Here is a 24,555-nt window from a genome sequence, read left to right on the forward strand (position 1 = left end):
CAAGCAGAAAGACGAGCCGAATCAACAACTGCCTGAACCGAACAGCAAGAACCCAGCAAAACACACTCTGACCAAGGCTAGCTGCAAACCGAAACTGATTAAATCACCCAAAATCTAGAGAATTTTGGACGACTAACCAGCAAAACCAAGCTATCTGAATGCAAATTCCAAGCAGGATTAACCTCCCAAACATGCAACCAATTTGACCAGCAACAACCAGAAACAAAACTGAAGTAGAACTCCAACCTAAAACTTGAGAAAAAGTCGAATTGGAACAAGAAAATGAAATTCCTAATTGCTAATTCGATTTTAATTAAGAGAGTCCAAGTAAAATCAAATACAACAAGAAGAAATACCACAAAACCAAGAAAGCTCGAAAGTGCAAGAGGCACTAAAAGGGAGATTTTCTCTCTCTAACCACTTTACTGACTGAGAGCTCAAAAACTTGAAACTTTCAAGACCATTGCAGTACCATTTTGGCCTGAGATTTCATTTGGCCAGCATTTAATCCTTCAAGAAACTTTAGAATCTTCAGACGGAGATCTAGCAATTGCATACCTCTAAGAAACATATCCGTATAAGCACTCACAAAAGAATTCTTCCAATAAATCCACTCAATTCGGCCCAAAAGAAATGCATACACAATCTATGAAATAAAACCCTATATTTCGAAATCGATTGAATGGATCCCCAGTTCCTATCTCTTGTGGAATAGCAAAATTTCAAATCACAGATGCAAATCTAAATCAACCAATTTCTTCAAATTTAAACTCCATACTGATGCAACTGAGTATTAAAACGCATACAAACGAAAAAGAAAGGGGAAATATGCTTGTATATACTCGTTGATCTGAGCAATAGCATGACCTTCTGCCTGAATTTCTTTTCGGTGGGTTTATGAGAGAGAAAGGGAAGTAAGACGAGAATGAAGGTATTGTGGGTGAGTGGGAGAGAGAAGGAATTCCATGGAAAATAAAATCCTCCTCATGCTAGGGAAAATATTTTCCTTGATTTCATGGAAAATGTGGTCACGTGAGCAAAAGTGGGAAAACATTTTTCGTGGAAAAAAATAGTAATCAAACAGTACAAAAGTAGAAAATTAGTTGGAAAAAACATATTTTCTATGGAAAATATTGCCAATCAATCACACCCTTAGTGAAAAATTGCACAGCAAATCATGCCCCTTATTAAGACTTTAGGTTCTATTTGAGCCTATTTTTCGAAAATAAATTTCGTAATAATGATTTTTTTAGAGAATGTGTGTTTAAGAAGTTGGATTTTTTTTAAAGATGTACGTACAAATTATTTTATTATGAGAATGCGTAATTAAAAATGAATTTGAAAAAAAAATTAGTTTAAAGATAAGGGGCTCAAACAGATAATTAAGTTTTGAAACAAATGCTAACTCAAAGGGATAGTTTAGTGATCAGGCTTTGTGTTTGTTTCTCAACGGTCACTAGTTCGAATCCTCTCAAAATCACTGAGGTGAGTACCTAACTGTAAACTTCAGCGGCCCGTGGAATTATGCTGGTCTGCCAAGCTTTGCAGATAGGATTTGGGAACAGATGCCATTAACTTTTTCTTTTTTTTTTTCAAAACTTTCCATTCAGATGTTGACACATATTATCGAGATTAAATCCCTGTTTTTATTATTAATTTTACAAGGGTAGTCTAGAACTAGTGTTAAAATAGACTTATTCCAAAATTTTAGGTGTCAGCCCCGGTTCGGCCTATAAATAATGCCCTAAATCCTAGGGTGCTTTTTAGTTTGGCCTAGTCAGACTAACTATTTTCCACATTGACCAATTCTTTTTTGTCATTCACTACAATGGCCCTTTGAAGAGTAAATGAGGTTTTTTACCCTTATTATGTTTTGTAATTATAAAAATATGTTATTATTCAAAAGATTATAAATAAATCCAAACACTTCCCACTTGAATTTCAAAACGAAATTAGTTTTCTTATCATTTTCTCCGACATAGATAAAAAAAATTTCATTCTTCATCTGCTTCATAGACATCACTCGAAATCGGTAAGTATAATAAGTATTTTTAATTTCGTTTTAGTATTTTAGTATATTGTTCAAATATTTAAAACTTATTTCGAGGTAGACAAATAATTTTTTACAACCTTAAAAAGATCTATAATTTTTTAAGCAAAAACGAGAAAAAAATTCATCTGCATGCATATTTATTTCACAAAAAATTCATATTCGTCTGTGAAATTACCAAACAAAGTAGATGGGGACGATAACGACCGGCCCAAACGATCCACCCGGCTGTTTCCGGCCCGGACCCTTTTTTAAATAATGATAATTATTTATTTTATAATTTATTTGTTTATATTTGATGAATTATGTTAATTGTTTATTTAAGTAAATTAAAAACTAATTGAAATTTAATACCCCGAACTTGACGTTATACAATTGGCCAATATAATTCATGCATTTCATGCTAATTACATTGTCATTTGCATCAATTTCCTAATTGCTTTCTTTTAAAATGATGCATTCAATTATCGAGGCTTTAAAATCTTTACGTGGTGACAGTCTTTGACTCTTCGACCTAGGTGGTGAAGTTTACATTGAGTTATGATAGAAAATTAGGTTAACTAAATGTTGGAAATTAGCTTGGTAAGTAATGGGAATATCGAAAGGGTCGGAGTTAGTATCGACAAAGGTTCAAGCTTTCCATTCGGTTGATCAAGGTCCCTCTTAAATCCTAGATAGGTAATTGACATATTTGGGACATGAGGCATAAAGTGACATGATCATGACGTAATAATATATGTCTCATATGACATTATAAATATTGAGGTGCGAATTGTTGAAATCGATCGAGAATCGGGTGCCAATCGAGTAAGTAATTGAATGAACAGTTAATGAATTAGCTCTATAAAATATGTTGGGATCTTAGGGCAAGTAAAATGGATTGTAAACACATTAAAATAAGTCAAGGACACTTGATTTGTACCTGCAAGGATTGGTACAAAATCAGATTTTTACCATAAAACACCACCTCATGCTTAGAATAGTTGTCATTTTAACATCCAATTCCTTTATTCTTGAGGTATTCAGCACGTCCCCTGCCTCTTGTATTTCATATATATATATATATATATATATATATATATATATTATAAGCCAATATGGGTTAAAATAGTACAAGAGAATAGTCAAATATAGCATGAAGAGGCCACCTCATGCTTAACACTTGGTAACTTGGCTGCATCCCACATTTTCTTAATCCTTGAGGAAGAGTCATGTCCCCAACCCCTTTAAGACTCTATATACACCTCCTACCAACATATTTAGCCTTCCAAGTTATCCCCAATTGACCACCAATTGAAAGAGAAAGCCAAAAGGAATAGTGAGAAGCAGAAACAAGGAGCTGAAACTGAATTTCTGTATAAGTAAGTTTAGCTCACGGTTTTGAAGGTTGTTTTCATTGTCTTTGAGGGTATTATAATCTTTTGAGCCTCTGAAATTACTTGATATTATGTTGGGGTTGGTGTTTGGGATGTTATTATGGCTAAAAGAGTGACAATTGTTTGAGACATATTGAGGAAAACAAGTAAGGATAGAAATTTCATAGTTGCTGGGTTCTACCTATTCAACCCTTGATTTTAGATGATAATAAGAGTATAACTTATATCTATCAATATGAATGTATTTATATGCAAGCAAGAAGTATAGAAAGGATTTTTAGTGGTCGAGCATTCTGTTAGTGGCATACTAATACAATGGAAAGCCGAAAAACTATCACGATGAAAACTGCTTGATTTGGTGTCGTAGAAAATGGACTGTTTTTTAGGCTGAAAACCTTTCACTTATCATAATATTATGACATAATTACCTTCAAATACATGTTATAGAAGTATGGTAAAAATTTGGGAGTCGTTGGATATAGTTAAGGGCATGAAAAAGGATTGGAAAAATAATTGGACGATGACGGAAATTGAAAAACAGATTCTGTCCATTTACATGTTTGATGTACTTTCAACTTTCACGTGTCCATTAATCATCTCTTGGACCTAGAAAATATATTCTAAGAAGTACTAGGTTGTTGACAACAATTGCATGACATTGACGATCATAATTGGACTCGAGAAATAGCGAGATTTATGGGGCTAGTTAGTAATGACACCGGTAACTCAAAATTATAATTTTGTCTAAATTGTTTTGGCGTGAATGGACGTATTTTGATTATGTGTGTTCAGGTTATTAAATGGAGGATTGTCTTTAATATTAGATGGTAACATAGATTATCTTCTAACGTTAGGTGAAAAGGGGACTTAACTTACATCCCGTGGAAAGATCTCACACAAAGGCAAGGAGGTAAGTAAAAATCCATTTCCAACTACGATGTAAGACCCTAGCATTTGTGATATGGTAATGTTAGAATATTTACATAACTTTGATAAGAGGCTTATAGCATATCATATTATGGTTATGATCATTGAGTATGAAATTGCGGAACCTATTAATATCGATTTTCATTAAATATGTCATTCATAAGCATTTTCATCTGCATGCACGGCATGTGATCTTGGTTGAAAATCCTACATGTAAAACATGATTTCAAACTGAGTTTTCTTTATAAATGTCTTTTTGACCACTACTAGGGTATCAAGCATGTGAGGCATACTTATGTGATATGTTTTGGCATCGCGGGTGATACTTTCTGGGAGATTGCAGAGGTAGACAGGGGATGGACCTTTCGTGATCACGAGAGGGTGGACCACTCAACTATGCCCTTGTGATATTATGATTGTTGGCGCTGTCAGGTGGGATATTTCTTGGGGAATCATAGAGGTAGTTAGGAGATGAGCCTCTAGTGGTCACGAGATGATGGTGCACTCGTTGGTGTTGATTTCATATTGGCCATTTGATTATTGATTATTGATATTAATATTATGCAGAGCTCTATCCGGTGCATAATAGGTGGATTAAGGGTCTAATGAAATGAAAACTTTCAAATGAAATGATTTTGAGTTGACTTTGATGAATATTGGAATATGATGCATCTTTGGCATAATGTTTAAAATGAATGACATGATTTCATATATCATTGTTACTCATACTCATGACATGCATGATTTTTTGCTTACTAAGCATTAGCTTATGTAGTTGTTGCATTGTAGGTGAGCATGGAACTACGTAGAGATCAGGGCTAGCTATGGAGCTCTTACGGGATTTCAGAGTTTGATGTATATGGATGACAACTTGTAAGGTTATTTTGTGGGTTGTTGTTTTGAGTTTACATTCTATTATGTTATATTTTGGGGATCTTGTACTATATAACTTTTGAAATGACCAGTAGATATGTTTATAACCTTAGAACATACATGTTAGATTATGTTTATATGATCTTTGGTTTTGATATACTATATGGTCGTCACAGGTGATTAGGAGTTACCAAACAGGGACATAATTGAATGCTTATTTAATTGTATCAAGTGGGGAAAAAATGCATATGTGAAATTCTATGTCTAGTTCGAGTCATCAATTTCATTCTCACATAGGTTAATGTATTGTTAGGTATGGTTATTTATATGAATAGGGGTGTGACAGGATGTAATATCCCATACTTCACGTTATACATTTGGTCAATATGATTCATGCATTTCATGCTAATTACATTATCATTTGCATCAATTTCCTAATCGCTTCTCGTAAAAGGGTTCAATCAATTATCAAGGCTTTAAGAGCTTTATATGGCGGTAGTCTCCGACTCCTCGACCTAAGTGGTGGCTTTTACATTGAGCTATGATTGAAAATTAGGTTAACAAAATGTTGGAAATTGGCTTGGTAAGTAACGAAATATTGAAAAGGTTGAAAATTAGTATCGACAAAGTTTCAAGCTTTCCATTTAGTTGATCAAGGTCCCCTTAAACCCTAGGTGCGAATTATTGAAATCGATCGAGAATCGGATGTCAATCGGGTAAGTAATTAAATGAACGATTGAGGAATTAGCTCCGTAAAATATTTTGGGATCTTAGGGCAAGTGAAATGGATTGTAAATGCATCAACATAAGCAAGGATACTTGATTTATACCTGCAAAGATAGATATAAAATCAGATTTTTACTAATAGTGATCACCTCATGCTTGAACACCTCATGCTTGTAATATTTGTCATTTTAACACCCAATTCTTTATCCTAAGGCATCAATTTCTTGTCTTATCCCTTAAGTACTTAATATAGGATGAATATATATCTTATAAATCATAAATGGATCTAAATATAATTGTAAGAAATTCAAAGATTGCTACAAAGGAGACACCTCCTACTTACCTTGTGAGGACTTGTTAATCTAACATTTAATTCCTTCAACCTTAAGGCCCCCAGCACGTCTTCTAAACCATTATCAATATATATTGGATAGATATACATATTCTAAGACACATATGGCTCCATATAATGTAAGGGAAAGGTCAAAGTTGGCTGCATGAATCCACATCCTGCTTGGATAGCTCATGCTTTAGGTCACTTGTCCTTCAACCACAATTTTCTTCACCGTTAAGTACCACTCACGACCCCAACCTCTAAGATTACTTATATATCTCTTAAATAAGATATTCAACCCTCCAAATTTATCCCCAAGTGACCCCAAGAGAAAGAGAGAGTAAAGGAAGCAAAGAGAAATAGGAAAACAATAAACCGGAATTGCAATTTGAGCAGGTTAGTTCAACTCACAGTTTTGAAGTCTTTCCTTAGTCCTTTTTGATGTTTTATAACATATTCAAACTCTGAACTTGCTTGAAATTATGTGGGAGGTTTTGATGATTTTATCATGGAAAAATAGGAGAAATTAATTACAAGAATTTGGAAGAAAACAACCTGGACAGAGGTAGGTTGCTAGTTTTGAATGGTTTCAAACTTGATTTTGGATGATACTTAGAGTATAACTTATATCTATCAATATTCACATTTATATATGCAAGCATGAAGTATATAAGTGATTTTTAATGGCCTAGAATTATGTTGGTGGCATATTAATACAATGGAAAATTAAAAACTGTTGCAAGGAAAACAAAACTGCCTGATTGATGTGGTGAAAAAGAGGGTTTTTGAGGCTGAAAACACTTCACTTGTCACGACTTTAGAGCATAATTACCTTCATATACATGTGTATAGATGTGTGGTAAAAATTTGGGAGTAGTCGGATATAGATAAGGGGGTGAGAAAGGATTGGAAAAATATTGGACGGAAATGGAAATATGAAAACAAGTTCTGTCCATTTGTGTGTTTAATGTGATTTTAATCTTTACATGTCAATTAATTATCTCTTGGGCCTAGAAAATAGATTCTAAGGAGTGTTAGGTTGTTAACAACAATTGGATGAAGTTGATGTCCATAATTGGACTCGGGAAATAGCGAGATTTATGAGACAAGACTATAATGCCGTTAGTAACTTGAAATGATGGATTCGTTTAAATTATTTTGACGTGAATGGACTTATTTTTGAGATTGTGTGTATTAAGGCTATTAAATTGAGGATTGTCTTTAATATTAGGTGGTAATACATGTGATTTTTCGACGTTGAGTGAAAAAGGAAAGTGATCTAATCTCCATATAAGCTTGCGCACACAAGGGCAAAAGGTAAGTAAAATTTCATTTGCAACTTCGATGCAAGAATCTAGTATCTCTGATACAACAATATTGGAATATTTACATGACTTTAGTAAGAGGCTTGTTTACATCATTTGATGGTGATAATTATTGAGTATGTGGTTGCGGAACCCCCATTGACATTGATTTCATTAAGCATTTCATTCATAAACATTTTCATCCACATACACAACATGTGATCATGGTTGAAAATCCTGCATGCGAAACATGGTTTCAAATCGAGTTTTCCATATAAATATTTTATTGATCACTACTAGGGCACTAAAGCATGTGAGGCATGCCTATGTGATATATTTTGGCATTGCGTGTGATACTTCCTGGGTGATTGCAAGGGTAGACAGGGGATGGGCCTTTGCTGATCAAGGAAGGGTGGACTACTCGATTATGCCCTTGTAATATTATGATTATTGACGCTATCGGGTGGGATACTTCTTGGGGGATCATAGAGGTAGTTAGGGGCCTTTAGTGGTCAAAAGAAGATGGTCCACTCGTCGGTGTCGATTTCATATTGGCCATTTGATTATTGATTATTGATATTGATATTATGCAGAGCTCTATCCAGTGCATAGTATGTGTATCAAGGGCCAACGAAATGAAAATTTTTAAATGAAGTTATTCTGAGTTGACTTTGATGAATACTTGAATATGTCACATCTTTAGCAAAATGTTTAAAATGAATGACATGGTGTCATATATCGTTGGAATTCATACTCATGACATGCATGATTTTGCTTACTAAGCATTAGCTTATATAATTCTTACATTGTAGATGAGCATGGAACTATAAAGAGATCATGGCTAGCTGTGGAGCTCTTACGGGATTCCAGAGTTTGATGCACATAGTGACAACCTGTAGGGTTATTTTGTGGGCTATTGTTTTGAGCTTACAGCCTATTATGTTATATTTTGGGGATCTGTATTGTACAACTTTTGAAATGACCTGTAGATATGTTTATAACCTTAAAACATGTGTTGGATTACGGTTATATGATCTTTGGTTTCGATATACCATATGATCGTTATAAGTGATTAGGAGTTAACAAATAGGGACATAATTGGATGCTTATTTCATTTTATTAGGTGAAAAAAATTGTATATGTGAAATTTTATGTCTAGGTCTAGTCATTAATTTTATTCCCACATAGGTTAATGTAATGTTAGGTATGGTTATTTATGTGAACGGGTGTGTGACATAAATTAAATAAATATTAATTTAACAATTAAAATAATTAATGGAATATTATAAATAAAAAATTAAATTATATATTAAATGAACAATTAAAATAATTATATATTAATTTCTCGTGTTCAATCTAATTATTTTCTAATATTTTTAATTAGTGATGCAGATATGGTATCAGCATGTGTCCCGATTTGTTACTTCGGTGAATTTTAAAAGAATGAAAATGTTCAGTGAGAATAAAAATGGACGAGTGAAAGAGGTGGGATTAAAGCAATTTTTATAACAATGAATACATCGTTTACAGAAATGTACCATGATATACAAAACATACTTAACGCCAATCCCTTTTAGTACGATATGGAATTGAGATTTTTATTTTAGAAGCATTCAACCATTTTGATTCCACCTATGAAAGTTACTTTTGAAGTGGACATGAAGCATTTAATTAAATTGAACTAAGGTCGAAGTCGACTCCTATTTGTGTAACTTTATCGAGGAAAAATGTCCCCAAGGGTGAACACGAAATTTTCAATGAAGAGGAACGTAATATAAATGATGTTTGGAATACAGTTTAGATTGCTCATGAAGATGATGTGGTTATTTTCGAGACAGTTGCTACTCACCATGATCACACCGTTATGCACAAAATTCCCTCTACAGTTGAAGACAATAAGAATGAAAATGTATTTAAGCTCACAGGCTGGATCGAGTACACGGTCTTCTAATTGTTCGCATGTGGTTCCCGATAATGAAGATGTATATGTCGAGCAATTGTTCGAATCAAAGAAAGATTTGCAGGAAGATGTGTAGTGGATTGCTTTGAAACATAACTTCGAGTTTAAAGTAAAGAAATTAAACAAGTCGACGTACACAATTATCTGCATTGACGACAGTTGCCATTGGCATTTGCAAGCGATGAAGATGGACACGAATGAGTCCTTTGTAGTTAGTAAGTATGCATGGAAACATATTTACGAAGTGGGTATTCGTCGAAATGATCACAAACAAGCCGGATCATGGTTTATTGGTCGAGAAATAATGCACAAGTTTCAGGACTTACGAACGATCTATAGACCTTCAGATATCATTAATAACGTTCGTCGAGAGTACGGGGTGGTCATGAGCTATCAGAAGGCTTGGAATGCCAAATAATGCACATTGAAGGATTTGATGAGTTCGACCGAGGAGAGTTATGCTAAATTAGCTAGGTATTTCATTGTTTAGATGTTTATTTAATATTTATTTTAATTGTTAATTATTTTATTTCAATTATTTATTTTTCTATTTATTTAATTATTTAGTTCAATTGTTTATTTAATATCTAACTAATATTTAATTCAATTGTTTATTTTTCTATTTATTTAATATTTAATTGATTATTTAAATTATGATTATTATTTATTTAAATTGACCAGATATTGCTATAACATGGGAAGAATTAATATTGAATCGACATTTTTTATTGAAAAGGATGATGAGAATCACTTCAAGTATTTCTTTATAGCCTTTGGACAGTGTGTTTGAGGATTTCAAAACACAATGTGACCTCTAATCATAGTCAACGGTACAACCCTTAAGGCTAGATATCGGAGCAAGTTGATATTGTAACATGTCAAAATGCCAACATCCAAATTTACCCTCTTACATTCGGCATAATCGACGGAGAAAATGATCTAGCGATGCATTGGTTTTTCACAAAGTTGAAAAAAGTAATTGGGGATGTTGAGAACTTTGCATTCGTAACAGACCGAGGGCAATCAATAATAAATGGTATCACTGAAGTTTTTTTTGAGTCACATCATGGTTATTGTATGTACCATATATAGAGAAATCTGAAGACTAGATATCGAGGCAGTGGCATCGTTACATTGTTTAGGAAAGCGGCTGAGGCTTACAGTTTTCAAGAGTTTGAGAAGTTTATGATCGAAATAGAAAGTAAACCATATGCTGCATGGTAATATCTAACAGAGATGTGGATCGAACATTGGGCACGATCCCATTCTTTAGGACGTCGATACAATATGATGACGTTGAATAATACGAAGTCGTTCAATGACTTATTCAATCAGGATCGAGAGTTACCAATTCTCGTAATAATTAAGAACATTCGTGACAAGTTATAACAGTGATTTCATGATCGACGTGGGGAATCATTGAGTTGCACAAGTGTGCTAACCCCGGCTCAGGAAGATAAACTCTTTAAGATTCTAGAGGTGGCGAGAAAGGCATAAATAGAACTATTGGATCAGTTTTGCTTCTCTGTGAGATGTGCATGCAATTTAGAATACATCGTAGACTTGAATGATAACACGTGCATGTGTAGACAGTTTCAGTTGGAAAGTTTACCGTGTATACATGTAGTGACAGTAGTTATACATAGATAATTTTCACCACACATCTTATGCAGTGTTTATTACATGACTGATTCTTAGATAGCAGCGTCTATCGAAGTAATATTTTCTGTACCAAATAAAGTCGAGTGGGAAGTTTCCGACCACATTCTCTCACTGAATAACTTGTTGCCACCAGCAGTGGGATCACGTACTTCTAGAGGTACACGTACGTCTAGAATACCATATATCGGAGAATTTCTTTGACCTCGTAAGTGCGATAGGTGCGGTGCAATATGGCATACAAGAAGATTTTGTATAAGTTAGATTCTTTTGCATGACAATATAATATATGTGTAATTGTTGACAATGTAACATTAATTTTGATTGCCTCCTTTAATAGAATTTAACATTTGTTAATAAAATATTGACAATGTTATTATTTATAACATTGATGTTAATTATTTATACATATTATTTATGTTAATTATTTTAGTTATTATATTTAGTTTTTTATTTATATATTTCATTAATTATTTTCATTGGTTATGCATATTATTCATGTTAATTATTTGAAATCGTAGTATTTGGAGATTTTTTTAAAAACATACTGTGTTTTCCACGTGTTTTTATTTAATATTTGATTTAATTTTTATGTAAATATTTCATTAACTATTTTAATTGATTACATATATTATTTATTTAATATTTATTTACTTTATTTAATTATTCATTATACACAACATACACAAACATTTAACGTTCTCCTCCGTCTCGAGGACCACCCTCTCCCCGGCCATCGGGATCACCCCCTCACCTGCCATCAGAACCACTTCCTCCGTCCCCTCCGGCACAAAAACTACATCCGGCGAGTTTGGCATCCTCTCAGGTACCACCTCTACCTTCGGTATCCTCTCCTCCTTCGACACCCTCACCACCACCTCTCCCGGTACCCTTTTGCCTCAAGTACCCTTGTACCTCGCCCACTCCCTCCGCCTCTATCTCCATCGGGGCCTGATCATCCATCTCCATCTACATCGTGCCATTTAAAAATGAATTGAATGCGTCATCTGATGGCCATGACGAGTCAACGTACCCCATCTGACCCCTCGCCCCTGATAACCATAGGCCCCTCCGTCCCGATAGCCTTCGGTCCCTTTGCCATTTCCTCCATCCCAGTAGCAGCCAGTCCCATCGCATTCCCTCCATCCCGATAGCCGCCAGTCCCACGCAGGCCTGCTATGTCACCTCGTATCATTGCAACTTTAGCATGAAGGTCTCCTAACCCGACTCGTAGCATCGCGACATTATCTCGTAACTCTGCCATGTCTCCTCTCATCTTCGTCAGGAGTTTGAACAAATCAACCGTCGAAGCACGGCGACTAGGTATAGGAGGTGATACTAGACGACCCTCCTAAAAAACTAAATATTAAAAATGAATAACTTAATAAAAAAATCAAAATATAATCGACAAAATATTTTTACTTAACATACTCTATCTCGATCCACGCACGGCTCGAAAATTTGAACTTCTAGCGTCGTTGGAGGTGATCTCTTCGTCGGACGTGATCTCCTCGACGGAGGTGACATCCTCGACGGAGGTGATACTGGACGACCCTCTTGAAAAATAAATATTACAAGTGACGCACTTAATTATAAGATCAAAGCGATATTCAACAAATTATATTCAATTAACATATCTTATCTCGATGCACGCTGGACTTGGGCATTTGATCGTCAGGAGCTGTCGGAACAGACAGTTCGCGAATATAAATTTGACTCTCCTCCTTGATCGACGGTGCTAACTTAGTGAGGACTTCAAGCTGACATTTTGATATTTCACAGTTAATGACCATGTATTGAGATTTTAAAAGGACATGCACCATAAATCATAAATGTATAATATGTACCTTAGGATCGTCGAAGAGAGCTGATAACTATCTGGCAAGCGCCTTGTCTTATTCTCGCCAGTGATGCATCCGCGGGCAGTGTGTCTCTCCTCTCCTCGCATACCGATTGGCCAAGATGGGGATAATCTTATACACCCATATCTGCAGTAATTACAATTATTATACATAGAATTTAATAAAAAAAGAGTAGATAATTCATTAACTTAAACATATACTTGCAGCGCCAACGGTAGTCCATATGCATCTACTTGTGCTTGGGGATATCCCCCTTAGGTATCGAAAACCCCCTCCTAAAGATGCATAATATATCTACAAAACATCACCGTTCCCATGGATAGTTGTTGAAGATATCAATGTCATCAATAATTTACAAATAGAAAATGTCAATCGATGTCTTCTTGTGATGACACCTGAGTATGCTCTAAAGGATAAGCACCAAGCCCAACTTCAGCCTATTAGACATCTGATCGCATCCCCTTAATGCGTCTCCCAACTGTGCTAGAGTAACTGTCGTTTGTTCATGAAAAAATTCATTCAACGGTCTCTTGTTCCTCGAAATACAGGCCCTTGCGCGCTTCTTCGTTCGTATATCGCAATCAGTGATGAGGGTAAACTCGAATAAGACGTCGCTACATTGCCCCTAAGATCAAAATGGAGGACGTCTCCATCAATTGGCTTTAGCAGCCGACATAGCAGGGCATCGAGCAGCTGTCCAGAAAACTGTACGTTACGCAACAAATACAACGGCCATAAGCATAATCAACGTAGTATGTTTGCGTGCTCATCATCCAGCAAATCTAATATTGAAGTGAAGCTGGCAAAGTTACAGTTTGACGTAATTTCACTAGGGATCTGTCTGACGGCGTCGTCCAGATGATATTCAATCCTTCAAAATTTCAAATATTAGAACCCTATGCAATAGATAATTAATAAACCAAAATATTAGAAAAGTAAAGTAACAAGCTGCTACTATACTCAATAATCAACAGATAACGGAATAAAGGAAATAAACGTAAATTAATATTTTAATTAATTAATTTAATTGCTTAATTTAATTATTTTATTTATGTTTAAATAATTATTTTAATTATTTACATATATTACTTAGTTAATATTTAATTAGTTATTTTAATTATTTTACTAATACTTAATTTGATGGTTTATTTTAATATTTTAATTACTTAATTTAATTGCTTAATTTAATTATTTTATTTATGTTTAAATAATTATTTTAATTGTTTATGTAAATTACTTATTTAATATTTAATTATTTATTTTAATTATTTTACTAATACTTAATTTGATTGTTTATTTTAATTAATTTAATTGCTTAATCTAATTATTTTATTTATGTTTAAATACTTATTTTAATTGTTAATGTATATTACTTATTTAATATTTAATTATTTTACTAATACTTAATATAAAGTAAGTAATTAAACTAAATTAATAAATATTAAATATTTAGATAAACAATAAAACATTTATATTAAGCATTTAAAATAAATAATTTTAAATACATAACAATCAAGCAATTCATAATATAATTAAAAGCATAATATACATTGAAATTAAACAATTCAAATAAGTAATTCAAATAAATAATTAAATATTACACAACAAAATATAAGCAATTAAAATAAATAATTAAATATTCAAATAAACAATTAACTTCAATAATTAAAGTAAATAAATAAATATTACATACTAAATAAACAATATAAATAAGTAATTATAATAAACAATAAAATTAAACAAAAAAAAAAAAGACCTGGGCAGACTAGCCCAGACGAGCCAAACAAAAAAATTATAAAGTCTGGGCCCAGACATCTGGCCCGGCGGCTAGTCAACTATACCCAGTTGACTGGATTGTCTGAGCAGACATTTTAGACGACCTAGCTGTTGTCGCCTGGGATTATGTAGGCAGTTAGAGATCGCCGAGAATCTTCATTTTTTGCCTTCTTCAGAGAGAAATGACCAACTAAGTCATTGGTTTTTTGCCTTTTTGGTCGGTGTCTGGGTCGTCGGTGGTCGTTGCTACAATAAGTTCCACTCTTTGCCTTGCTCTCTTTGAAATGGTAAGGGTAAAAGTGTCTTTTTCTTGGTTTTCAAGTTTTTAAACATTTTTGCTTTATTTATTTATTTATTTTTTCGTTGATCAAAGGCCTTTTTGGAGAGATGGCTGGTGGTCCCACTAATTCCTCCTAAATCCTAGTGGTTGGTGTTGTTGAGCCATTGTGACCCTTTATTTTGAAATTCGAACACAGTCTCAGCCCTTGTTTGTTTATCATTTTTGAAAAAATGAGAATGAAAAATATAATTGTTATGGACCCTACACAAGAGATAGAAATTCAAATTTGGTGGCTTGACGTGATGGATAACAATAATATTTTTCATTTTAATGAAAAAATAATGGGAACCAAACGGGGGCTCAGATCTGCATCATCTTAGAGGTACTACGCAACTGCCCCTGTATATTCCTTTTTCTCTCTCTGTTCGATTTCATCTAGTACCAGGAGCGTGTGAAAGTGACTAGATCTGTTGATTCTGGACTTGATTTTATTATTCCCAGCTTATTATCTTTCATTTCTTGTCAACAGTAGATGTAGGTGTTTGTTTGAGCAGATTTTGGACTGAAATATCATGGATCTAATGCTTAAATGTCGATTCATAATGTTTGAAGTTCTGTTTACCACTTGCTGGACGACAAAATGCGGTTATCTGCCAGAATTTGATTGTATTCAGCATGTACGAGTTATGTGTCTTTTTCTGGCCGAAAGTATTGATATTCATTTTTATTCAGCTATCAATATTTATTAATTTACAACTTAAAACCTTGCAAAATGACTAATCTCACTTGGAACGTGTGAAATACTATGGAGAATGGAGACCTACTGCAAGTATGTTCAAGTTAGTTCAGTAGTTCTTACTCACTACTCTCAGAAGATTTAACTAGGAATGAAAGAAAAATATTCTACACTTGGCGGATGATGCAATTTGAGGTTGATTGAAGTGAAATTTTTTTTTTTTTTTGAGCTAGACTGCTAATAAGTAAGCTTCTGAGTTAACACTTTAGCATTAATCAATAAGTAATAGCAGCTTCTGAGTTGACACTTTTAAATCATTTATTCCTTTGTGCAAGTGGAAAATCATGCTATATTTTATTTAGAATCTCAATCTTCATTGTTCGGCTCCTTTATCTCCTTCTAGAACTGAACTGAATTAAATAATATAGTTCGAGTTGATTGACTTTTTATGAAGCTTGAAGATGTTTAATTGAGATTCTTGTCGAATATAGAATTTTTTGCATTGTGGTGAGGCGTATTAGTCAGCCTATGTTGTAGTTCTGGGATCAACCTATCCTGAAAGGTAAGATTTTCGACATTATTAGAAGGAATCTAATTTATTTATACGTAGAGGTGCTAATTGAACTTATAGTTAATATGCATGGTTCTGCTTGTTTATTTTGTAGCGAACATATGGAGACCTTCCTGTTTACATCCGAGTCTGTGAATGAGGGCCACCCTGACAAGTTGTGTGACCAGATCTCCGACGCTGTTCTTGATGCCTGCCTTGCTCAGGATCGTGATAACAAAGTTGCTTGTGAGACATGCACCAAAACAAACATGGTCATGGTCTTTGGAGAGATCACCACCAAGGCTGACGTAGACTATGAGAAGATTGTCCGTGATACTTGTTGTGCCATTGGATTTGTCTCTGATGATGTTGGCCTGGATGCTGACAATTGCAAGGTCCTGGTCAACATTGAGCAGCAAAGCCCAGATATTGCCCAGGGTGTTCATGGCCACTTCACAAAGAGACCAGAGGAGATTGGTGCTGGCGACCAAGGTCACATGTTTAGATATGCCATGTATGAGACACCTGAGTTGATGCCTCTTAGCCATGTCCTTGCTACCTAGCTTGGGGCTCGGCTCACTGCAGTTCGTAAGAATGGTACCTGCCCTTGGCTAAGGCCTGATGGTAAGACACAAGTCCCTGTTGAATACTACAATGACAATGGTGCCATGGTTCCTGTTCGCGTTCACACAGTCCTCATCCCTACCCAGCATGATGAGACTGTCACTAATGATGAGATTGCTGCTGACCTTAAGGAGCATGTTATTAAGCCAGTTATCCCTGAGAAGTACCTTGATGAGAAGACCATTTTCCATCTCAATCCATCAGGCCGTTTTGTTATTGGTGGTCCCCATGGTGATGCTGGTCTCACTGGCCGTAAGATCATCATTGACACGTATGGTGGCTGGGGAGCCCATGGTGGTGGTGCTTTCTCTGGAAAGGACCCAACCAAGGTGGACAGAAGTGATGCCTACATAGTTAGACAGGCTGCCAAGAGCATTGTGGCAAATGGCCTCGCCAGGAGGTGCACTGTGCAGGTCTCATATGCCATTGGTGTTCCAGAGCCTTAATCAGTTTTTGTGGACTCTCATGGAACTGGAAAGATTCCTGACAAGGAAATTCTAAAAATTGTGATGGAGAACTTTGACTTCAGGCCTGGAATGATCACCATTAAGCTGGATCTCAAGAGAGGTGGCAATGGTAGGTTTTTGAAGACAGCTGCATACGGGCACTTTGGAAGAGATGACCCTGACTTCACCTGGGAGGTCGTGAAGCCCCTTAAATGGGAGAAAGCTGAAGCGTAAAAATAATCGATCTAGTGCTTGGTTGATGTTTACTAGAAGTGGATGAATAATTTACATGCTTTAATTTTTCTGCTTTATATTTGGAAGAACCACGTGTTTGAAATTAGTTTCTAACTGGGTTTATATTTGTTACTTCTTTGTAATTCAATCAACTGTTATTTGCCAGTTAGTTTTCCTTAAAAAAATTAAATTAATGCAAATTTCTTTCCCAGTGAATACACGAATGCACACAAATTGAACGCTACTGTTAGGAGTGAGTGATGTAAGGTGAGATTGAGTGGTTGCATCTGTATGATTATTAAAGTTTATTTTGTTTTGGTTGAATCCCACAATCCTTTATTCTGAAGTGCGCAAGCTGGACAAGAGGTTTTACTCAATACCCCATTTTGAATAAAAATGGTTCTGAGTGTATGGGGACGGGGGTTGAACAATTTCCCCATGTGAAGTTGAAGGTAGTGGCTAAACATCTCCTTCATGATATTGTAATTTATGTGCAATCTTTTCTGACTCTAGTTGTAGAGTGGTTTTTATCGTGATCTCCTAATTTGTCTTGCTTGACTCTAGGCGTTATGCTTATAAGGTCTTCAACTGCTTCTTTAGTAGCTAAACCTCAATTTTGATTCACACTCACAGATCTCGATAAATTTGTGGCGTTCCTGCTCGGCTGGTACCATTTTTATTTTTATATATATATATTTTTTTTAAAAAGATCAAAGGTTGATAATATACTCGAATATATATCAATATATGGTTGGGACAAAGAATTGTAAATCCACACTCATTTAATCTGTTGGTGGCCACTGGCCAACAGTTATTTTGCCGCCTGCAGTGTGTAGCATCTCAATTGTTGGTTAGACTATTGAGAAAATTGCTCAATAGTCAAATTATATCATTTACTGCAACCTCGTGTTCACTAGATCTCAAACATGTATAGTGGGTTCAATTTCTTCTGGAATAAGAGCAAAACATGTTTGAGGAGACTAAGGGGGGTGTATTCAATTGAGATATTTAATGACTTTTGAAATTTAAAAAGTTTGGGAGAATATTCAATTGAGACTTTTTGAAATTCTCTAAAAATATTGATGTACTCAATTGAAACTTTTAAGAAGCCTCTAAAAGTTACGGTGTATTCAATTGAAATTTTTATAAACTTTTATATAGTCTCTAAAAGTTACGGTGTATTCAATTAAAACTTTTTAGAAGTCTCTATAAGTTTTGGAGTATTCAAATTTTAATGATTTCTAGAGATTTCTATAAAAATCTGCGGAGTACTAACTTTTAAGCAGAAAGTACTTATATAAAATTTTAAAATTTTGTTTCTCATTAATCACGAGATTTTGGGGGACTTTAAATAAAAAATCATATATTATATTTTTTCTTTCTTTTATTGTTTATCTCTATTTTCCATAAAAAATTAAATTGGATTTTTATAAGTTTTTTTTTTCTTTTTTCATTCATTTTTTTTTTTGAAAAACATCTATTTTTTTTATTAAATTATAAAATTTTACATGAATTTTTTAATTAAATTTAAATATATTAATATTTATTTATTTTTAAAAGTACATTATATTAATAATATTGAATATTAAATTTATTGTTTATTATATATGTATAATTTTGATTATTATTCATTTAATTAAGGTCTTAAATTTTTATTCTTTAAATTTTTTTTATTATTATATGTGAAGGAGGGGATGGAAAAGGAAAATTATATCTCATATGTGAAAATTTTATATTATTGTATTAGATCCAAATGAATTCTATTTCAAATGAAAGTTTTCAAAAGTCTTTCAAATATTAAAGTCTATAAAAACCTTTAAATGAAAGTCCATAAAAGCTTACCAAAGACTTCCACTAATTTTATACAAATTTATAAAAGATCAATGAAATCCACACACTCTCAAAAGCACAACTTACATAGGAATGACAATGGTTCGGTTTCGATTCGGTTCGGCCAAAATTATCATTGAACCGTCAAATTTTTTGTCATACCCTAACTGCACCATAATCACGTAAATCGCTTCGGTTCGTATTTCGGTTCAACTCAGTTCGGTTCGATTAATAACCTCAAAAATAAATTATTTTTTATAGGTTCATCTGTCAAATTAATATAAAACAATTTATAAAAAGAAAGTGAATGAAAACAAAAATACAATATTCCAAACGAAAATGCAAATATTATTCCAAATTCCAATTGTAAAATACAAATTTAACAAATAATATTATGAATATAACAATACTAAACTTTTCTTTCATTCTTAATTCTTGTGCATTGTAGTTACTTGATTCATACTCAATAATTCAAAATTTTCAACTTTAACTCATATTCAATCTTCATTATTCCCCACAATTCTTACTAACATAGGTCAACACTCAAAATTGTTTCATATATAGTAAATAAGAAATGTAAGTAAAGAATACAACGATACTACCTAATCCAGAATGATTTTAACTAAGATTTAAATAAAAAAAGTACCTCTTCGTCACTTCCTCCTCAGTAAATCTTGCCATCCCTAATAAAAGAACTTTTTTTTAAGCAAGTAATCGGTTCGATTTCGATTTGACGGCAAAAATACCATATCCGCACCGTCACAAATCGATTTATTAAAATCAAATACCATATTCGCCCCACTGCACCATCGATTCAATTTTTTCGTCCCATTTGATTCGATTAATCGCAATTTGTACCTCTTCGTCACTTCCTCCTCAGTAAATCTTGCCATCCCTAATAAAAGAACTTTTTTTTAAGCAAGTAATCGGTTCGATTTCGATTTGACGGCAAAAATACCATATCCGCACCGTCACAAATCGGTTTATTAAAATCAAATACCATATTCGCCCCACTGCACCATCGATTCAATTTTTTCGTCCCATTTGATTCGATTAATCGCAATTTTTGATCTTAACAGTTCAAATCGCCATTTTACTAGCTGAAATGGCCATTTTAGTAGTACGTAAAGCCCATTTTTTATACCCGCCCGAAGAGTATTACATTCGAATCCAAAGGAGTGGGGAACACAGCAAAAACCACGCATCCTCTTCCCTCGAGACCAGACTCTCTATCCTAATAATTGGCATTGATGCGGTCGCTATTGGGGGATTTGCAGAGGACGGTAGACAGGGCGGAGCCGCAGTATACGACGGCCAAGACGTCAGTGTGGTGGGACATAGAGAACTGCCAAGTGCCCAGGGGATGCGACCCTTACGCCATTGCGCAGAACATAAGTTCAGCGTTGGTCAACAAGAATTACTGCGGACCTGTTTCCATCTCCGCCTATGGTGACACCACCCGAATCCCCACTTCTGTTCAACAAGCACTCTCCAGTACCGGCATTGCCCTCAACCACGTCCCTGCTGGTATACATATACATCATTTCCCTTTTCCTGTTTTCTTTCTCCATACGATATAATATAAGTCTGTGTATAATGGTATAATTATAAGCTTCATTATTCTGTTTTATGGCGTTTATGATGATTTAATCATGTTAAGGAATTTCTTTGCGGATTTATTTTTATTTGAATATCTCTATTGACGACAAATGCTGATATGGATCCATTGAGCGATAAGTATGAGTTTTATGATTTAATCTTTTAAATTTTAGAGACTTTAATTCAATGGGATTGAAAATAATTTCTATTGGGGGAAATATTTTAGGTTTCTGATTTGGTTATTAGTGAATCAAATGTTCTGCAGTGGAAACTAATGCTTGTGATGAAGAAAGAATTTGGATAGTTTTTACTGGCTGATGCAAGAGTGTGTATGATGAACAGGGGTTAAATATGCAAGTGACAAGAAGATATTAGTTGATATGTTGTTCTGGGCAGTGGACAATCCTGCCCCAGCTAATTATTTACTAATATCGGGAGATGGGGATTTTTCAAATGCGCTGCATCAATTAAGTATGCGAAGGTATAATATCCTTCTGGTACAACCTCTTAAAGCATCTGTGGCTCTTGTTTCAGCAGCAAAGTGTGTCTGGGATTGGATGTCTCTTGTGTATGGTGAATTCCCTTTCAGAAGCAGGGAACATTCTGCTGATACCAATGCTTCTCGCTATGAAATCATGCGGACTTCAGTTAGTGGCAACATTCCTAGGAAAAACCTTGCTTATACCAATGCCGGTAGTCTTTCATTGGGAGGTCAGAAGTTCTCTAGTTCTGGAAGAATTACTGATAACTTTAAAATGGTGTATGTTCCAAAAAAGTTGAATCAGCCCAACATTACAAGACCATCAAGTTTGCCTGTCAGGAATCAGGAAAGTAAAGATAGACAGGATTCCCATCAACCAGTCGCACTGGAAAAACTGTTCAAGACAGCTCCGCATGAATTCTTTCTCAATTATGTTGCTTCAAGTACATCTACTCCTAATTTGTTTCCTGGAAATCTTGATCCCTTAGCTAGCGATTCCAGTGATCATAAGCCAAGTTTGTGTTATCAGTTAATACACCCTAAACCTGCTTTTGTCCCAGATAAATTGTTTTCATCAAATTCTCATTCCAGTACATCCCAATCAGTTTCTTTAAGATCAGATGATACTGCGGTTTCTACTCTACTGTTTGCAAAACGGACAGAAATTGGCAGGCTTAGCATAGCTGATTATCCCAAAATTTTACAGAGCGAACCTACCGTGGACCAATATAATATAGAATCTAGAAATACATCATTGGCATTGTTGAACCGCAATAATGTTCATACGTACGATTGTAAGCCCATGAGCAAGTTGATTTTCTGTGACAATCAAAATTTACTCTCTCTTCATTCTGATAATCCTTTTCCTTCTCACTCCTCAGTGGAAGCCAAGAATATGCCTGGTAATGGAGTTTGGGGAAGTCAAGGACTCCAGTCACCTTCTGAAGATGTTCAAGGCTTTGTAGATGTTGTCTTTCATGCTTTGAATACACTGAAAATTGAGAAGATTGTGCCTACAGAAGCAAACATAATTGATTGCATTTGTTATGGTAATCCGAAATACCGCAATACTGATGTGAAAATGGCTTTGAATTATGCACTTGAGCAACAACTGATTATCAAACAACATTTGGGTGAGCTGGAGCTTTATCTTCCTAGGAATGAGAGACTATGGTCGTGCGAGAACCCGCTTGGCTGTAATATTGAGAAGTACTCAGAAGCAACTTGGGTTGCAATTCAGAAATTCATAACTTCCTCCACTGGGAGTATGGCAATGATTGCATCTGAATGCAGGTAATATTTATCTAATGTATTTTGGTTTTACCGTTTGCTGAAATTCAAGTTCGTATATTCTTTTACATTATTGGATCAATTATATAGGTACGAAGCAGCATTACTTCTTAAAAATTCATGTTTAAAAGCATTTTCTTTGGGAGAGGTAATTCAGATGTTGAACATGATAATAACCATGAAGAGATGGATCAGACATGCACATGTGGGATGGCAACCTATTACAATTACTCTTGGAGAAGCCAACAATGATACTGATAACGGTATTTGATTTGGTCAACTAGCTATTGTGGTACCTGGGGCGAAAAAGGATTATCCATGTAACAGGAAAGGAAAGTATTAACCAATGTATTAGAAATGGTACCTTGGGACAGATGTAAAGCCAAAATGTGACTCGGTCATTGGTCTTTTGGCTACTTTTTCCAAACTTTTCAATATGAAGTGATTCTCTATATTTTTCTCCTTTCATCCTTCTAGGCAGGGTGACAATTTTTGGGACTCAAGAGTAAAACAGTGCATACATTTAGTTATGTATACTGTTGATCTCAAAAAATGTACTTTCAATGTGGCCAACAGATTTTAAGACCTCTTACGTCTACATAAGTCGTGTTCCTACACACTAGGACAAACTGTTAGCCACACGTGGCCGCCTCCAATGGGGGTAGAGTTGGTCACGTGCACTCCGACGATCAAGTCAGTAGGAGAAGTAAATATATAAGTGTAGGAAGGCTTTAAACGTGAGCCCCCAATGTAAAAAAAGGGTCGGTTTTTGGAATAATGAATAAGAGAATAATGTGGCGAAGTTATAGTTTGTGAGTCCAAACTTACATTACCTTTGGAATGGCACTAAATGTGAGCTTATATAGTAGAAGAGGGTAAGTAAGAGCCGTTGGATGAGGAGACATGTTGCCTCATCCTGATGGTTGGGGCCTCTTGGAATAGGCATCAATTGGCTGGACCTAGGTTTAAGTGCATTTATTGTTATGATCATTTGCAGTTCTAAGCCTGACATGCGAGACTAGACTTAATTTGTTAATTGAGTGGAGCCGACTATTCAGTGAGTTCTCACATCTCCCATTTATTGCTAAGATCTTGTATGAAGATCCTTTAAGTTGCCTTTACCATTTCATCTCATCCACAAGGGCTGGGCTCCGCATTTGAGTTTGGCTAATAAGGGCTTAGCTATATCTCCATGTGTGTAGAATGATGGGAAACATGGGCCTAGGGTGTTGTGCTGTGCGACTGCCACTTGGCAATACTTAGAGCCTTGTTGGAAGAGACGTAACATATACGTTACTCTTAATGAATAGTGTAATTTCTATATGCTCCGATAAGTAGCTTCCAAATCTTTGGTCAAGATCATAGAAGTGGTTTGCACTTGTCATGGATGTCAAAACTTCGTAATGACTAGTTGTATTGTTGTATTAAGACTAGAATAGGTATTCAATTAGCATAGTGCCGATGAAGTATTCTACTTATCTACAAATTGATACTATAACACAGTATGGTTTCCAGCTTTTACATATTAAAACTCAGAAAGTTCACACATACTTTATGGCGACTAATGGGGGTAAAGACATAACATCTCTGCTTTATCTGAGATATTAATTTTTTTAGGAGGGATCTTTAAGTACAAGA

The 24,555-nt window shown here is 34.8% G+C and overlaps 1 protein-coding gene and 1 pseudogene across 2 annotated transcripts; both read left to right on the plus strand.

The window, feature by feature from the left end:
• The first annotated feature begins 15,518 nt into the window (after positions 1-15,518).
• Positions 15,519-17,910, plus strand: LOC111412467 (annotated as a pseudogene).
• A 2,800-nt stretch (positions 17,911-20,710) lies between these two features.
• LOC111412468 lies at positions 20,711-23,385 on the plus strand. 2 transcript variants are annotated; one of them, XM_023043400.1, is made up of 4 exons: positions 20,711-21,074; positions 21,489-22,421; positions 22,509-22,920; positions 23,008-23,385. In XM_023043400.1, the coding sequence occupies exons 1-4, from the start codon at positions 20,798-20,800 to the stop codon at positions 23,186-23,188; spliced, it is 1,803 nt and encodes a 600-aa protein (XP_022899168.1). In that variant the 5' UTR covers positions 20,711-20,797; the 3' UTR covers positions 23,189-23,385. The 2 variants fall into 2 exon arrangements, with proteins under 2 accessions (XP_022899168.1, XP_022899167.1); XM_023043399.1 differs by having other exon boundaries at positions 21,489-22,920.
• Positions 23,386-24,555: the final 1,170 nt, after the last annotated feature.

This window comes from Olea europaea, chromosome 16, assembly GCF_002742605.1.
Source record: "Olea europaea var. sylvestris chromosome 16, O_europaea_v1, whole genome shotgun sequence".
NCBI classification, from domain to species: domain Eukaryota; kingdom Viridiplantae; phylum Streptophyta; class Magnoliopsida; order Lamiales; family Oleaceae; genus Olea; species Olea europaea.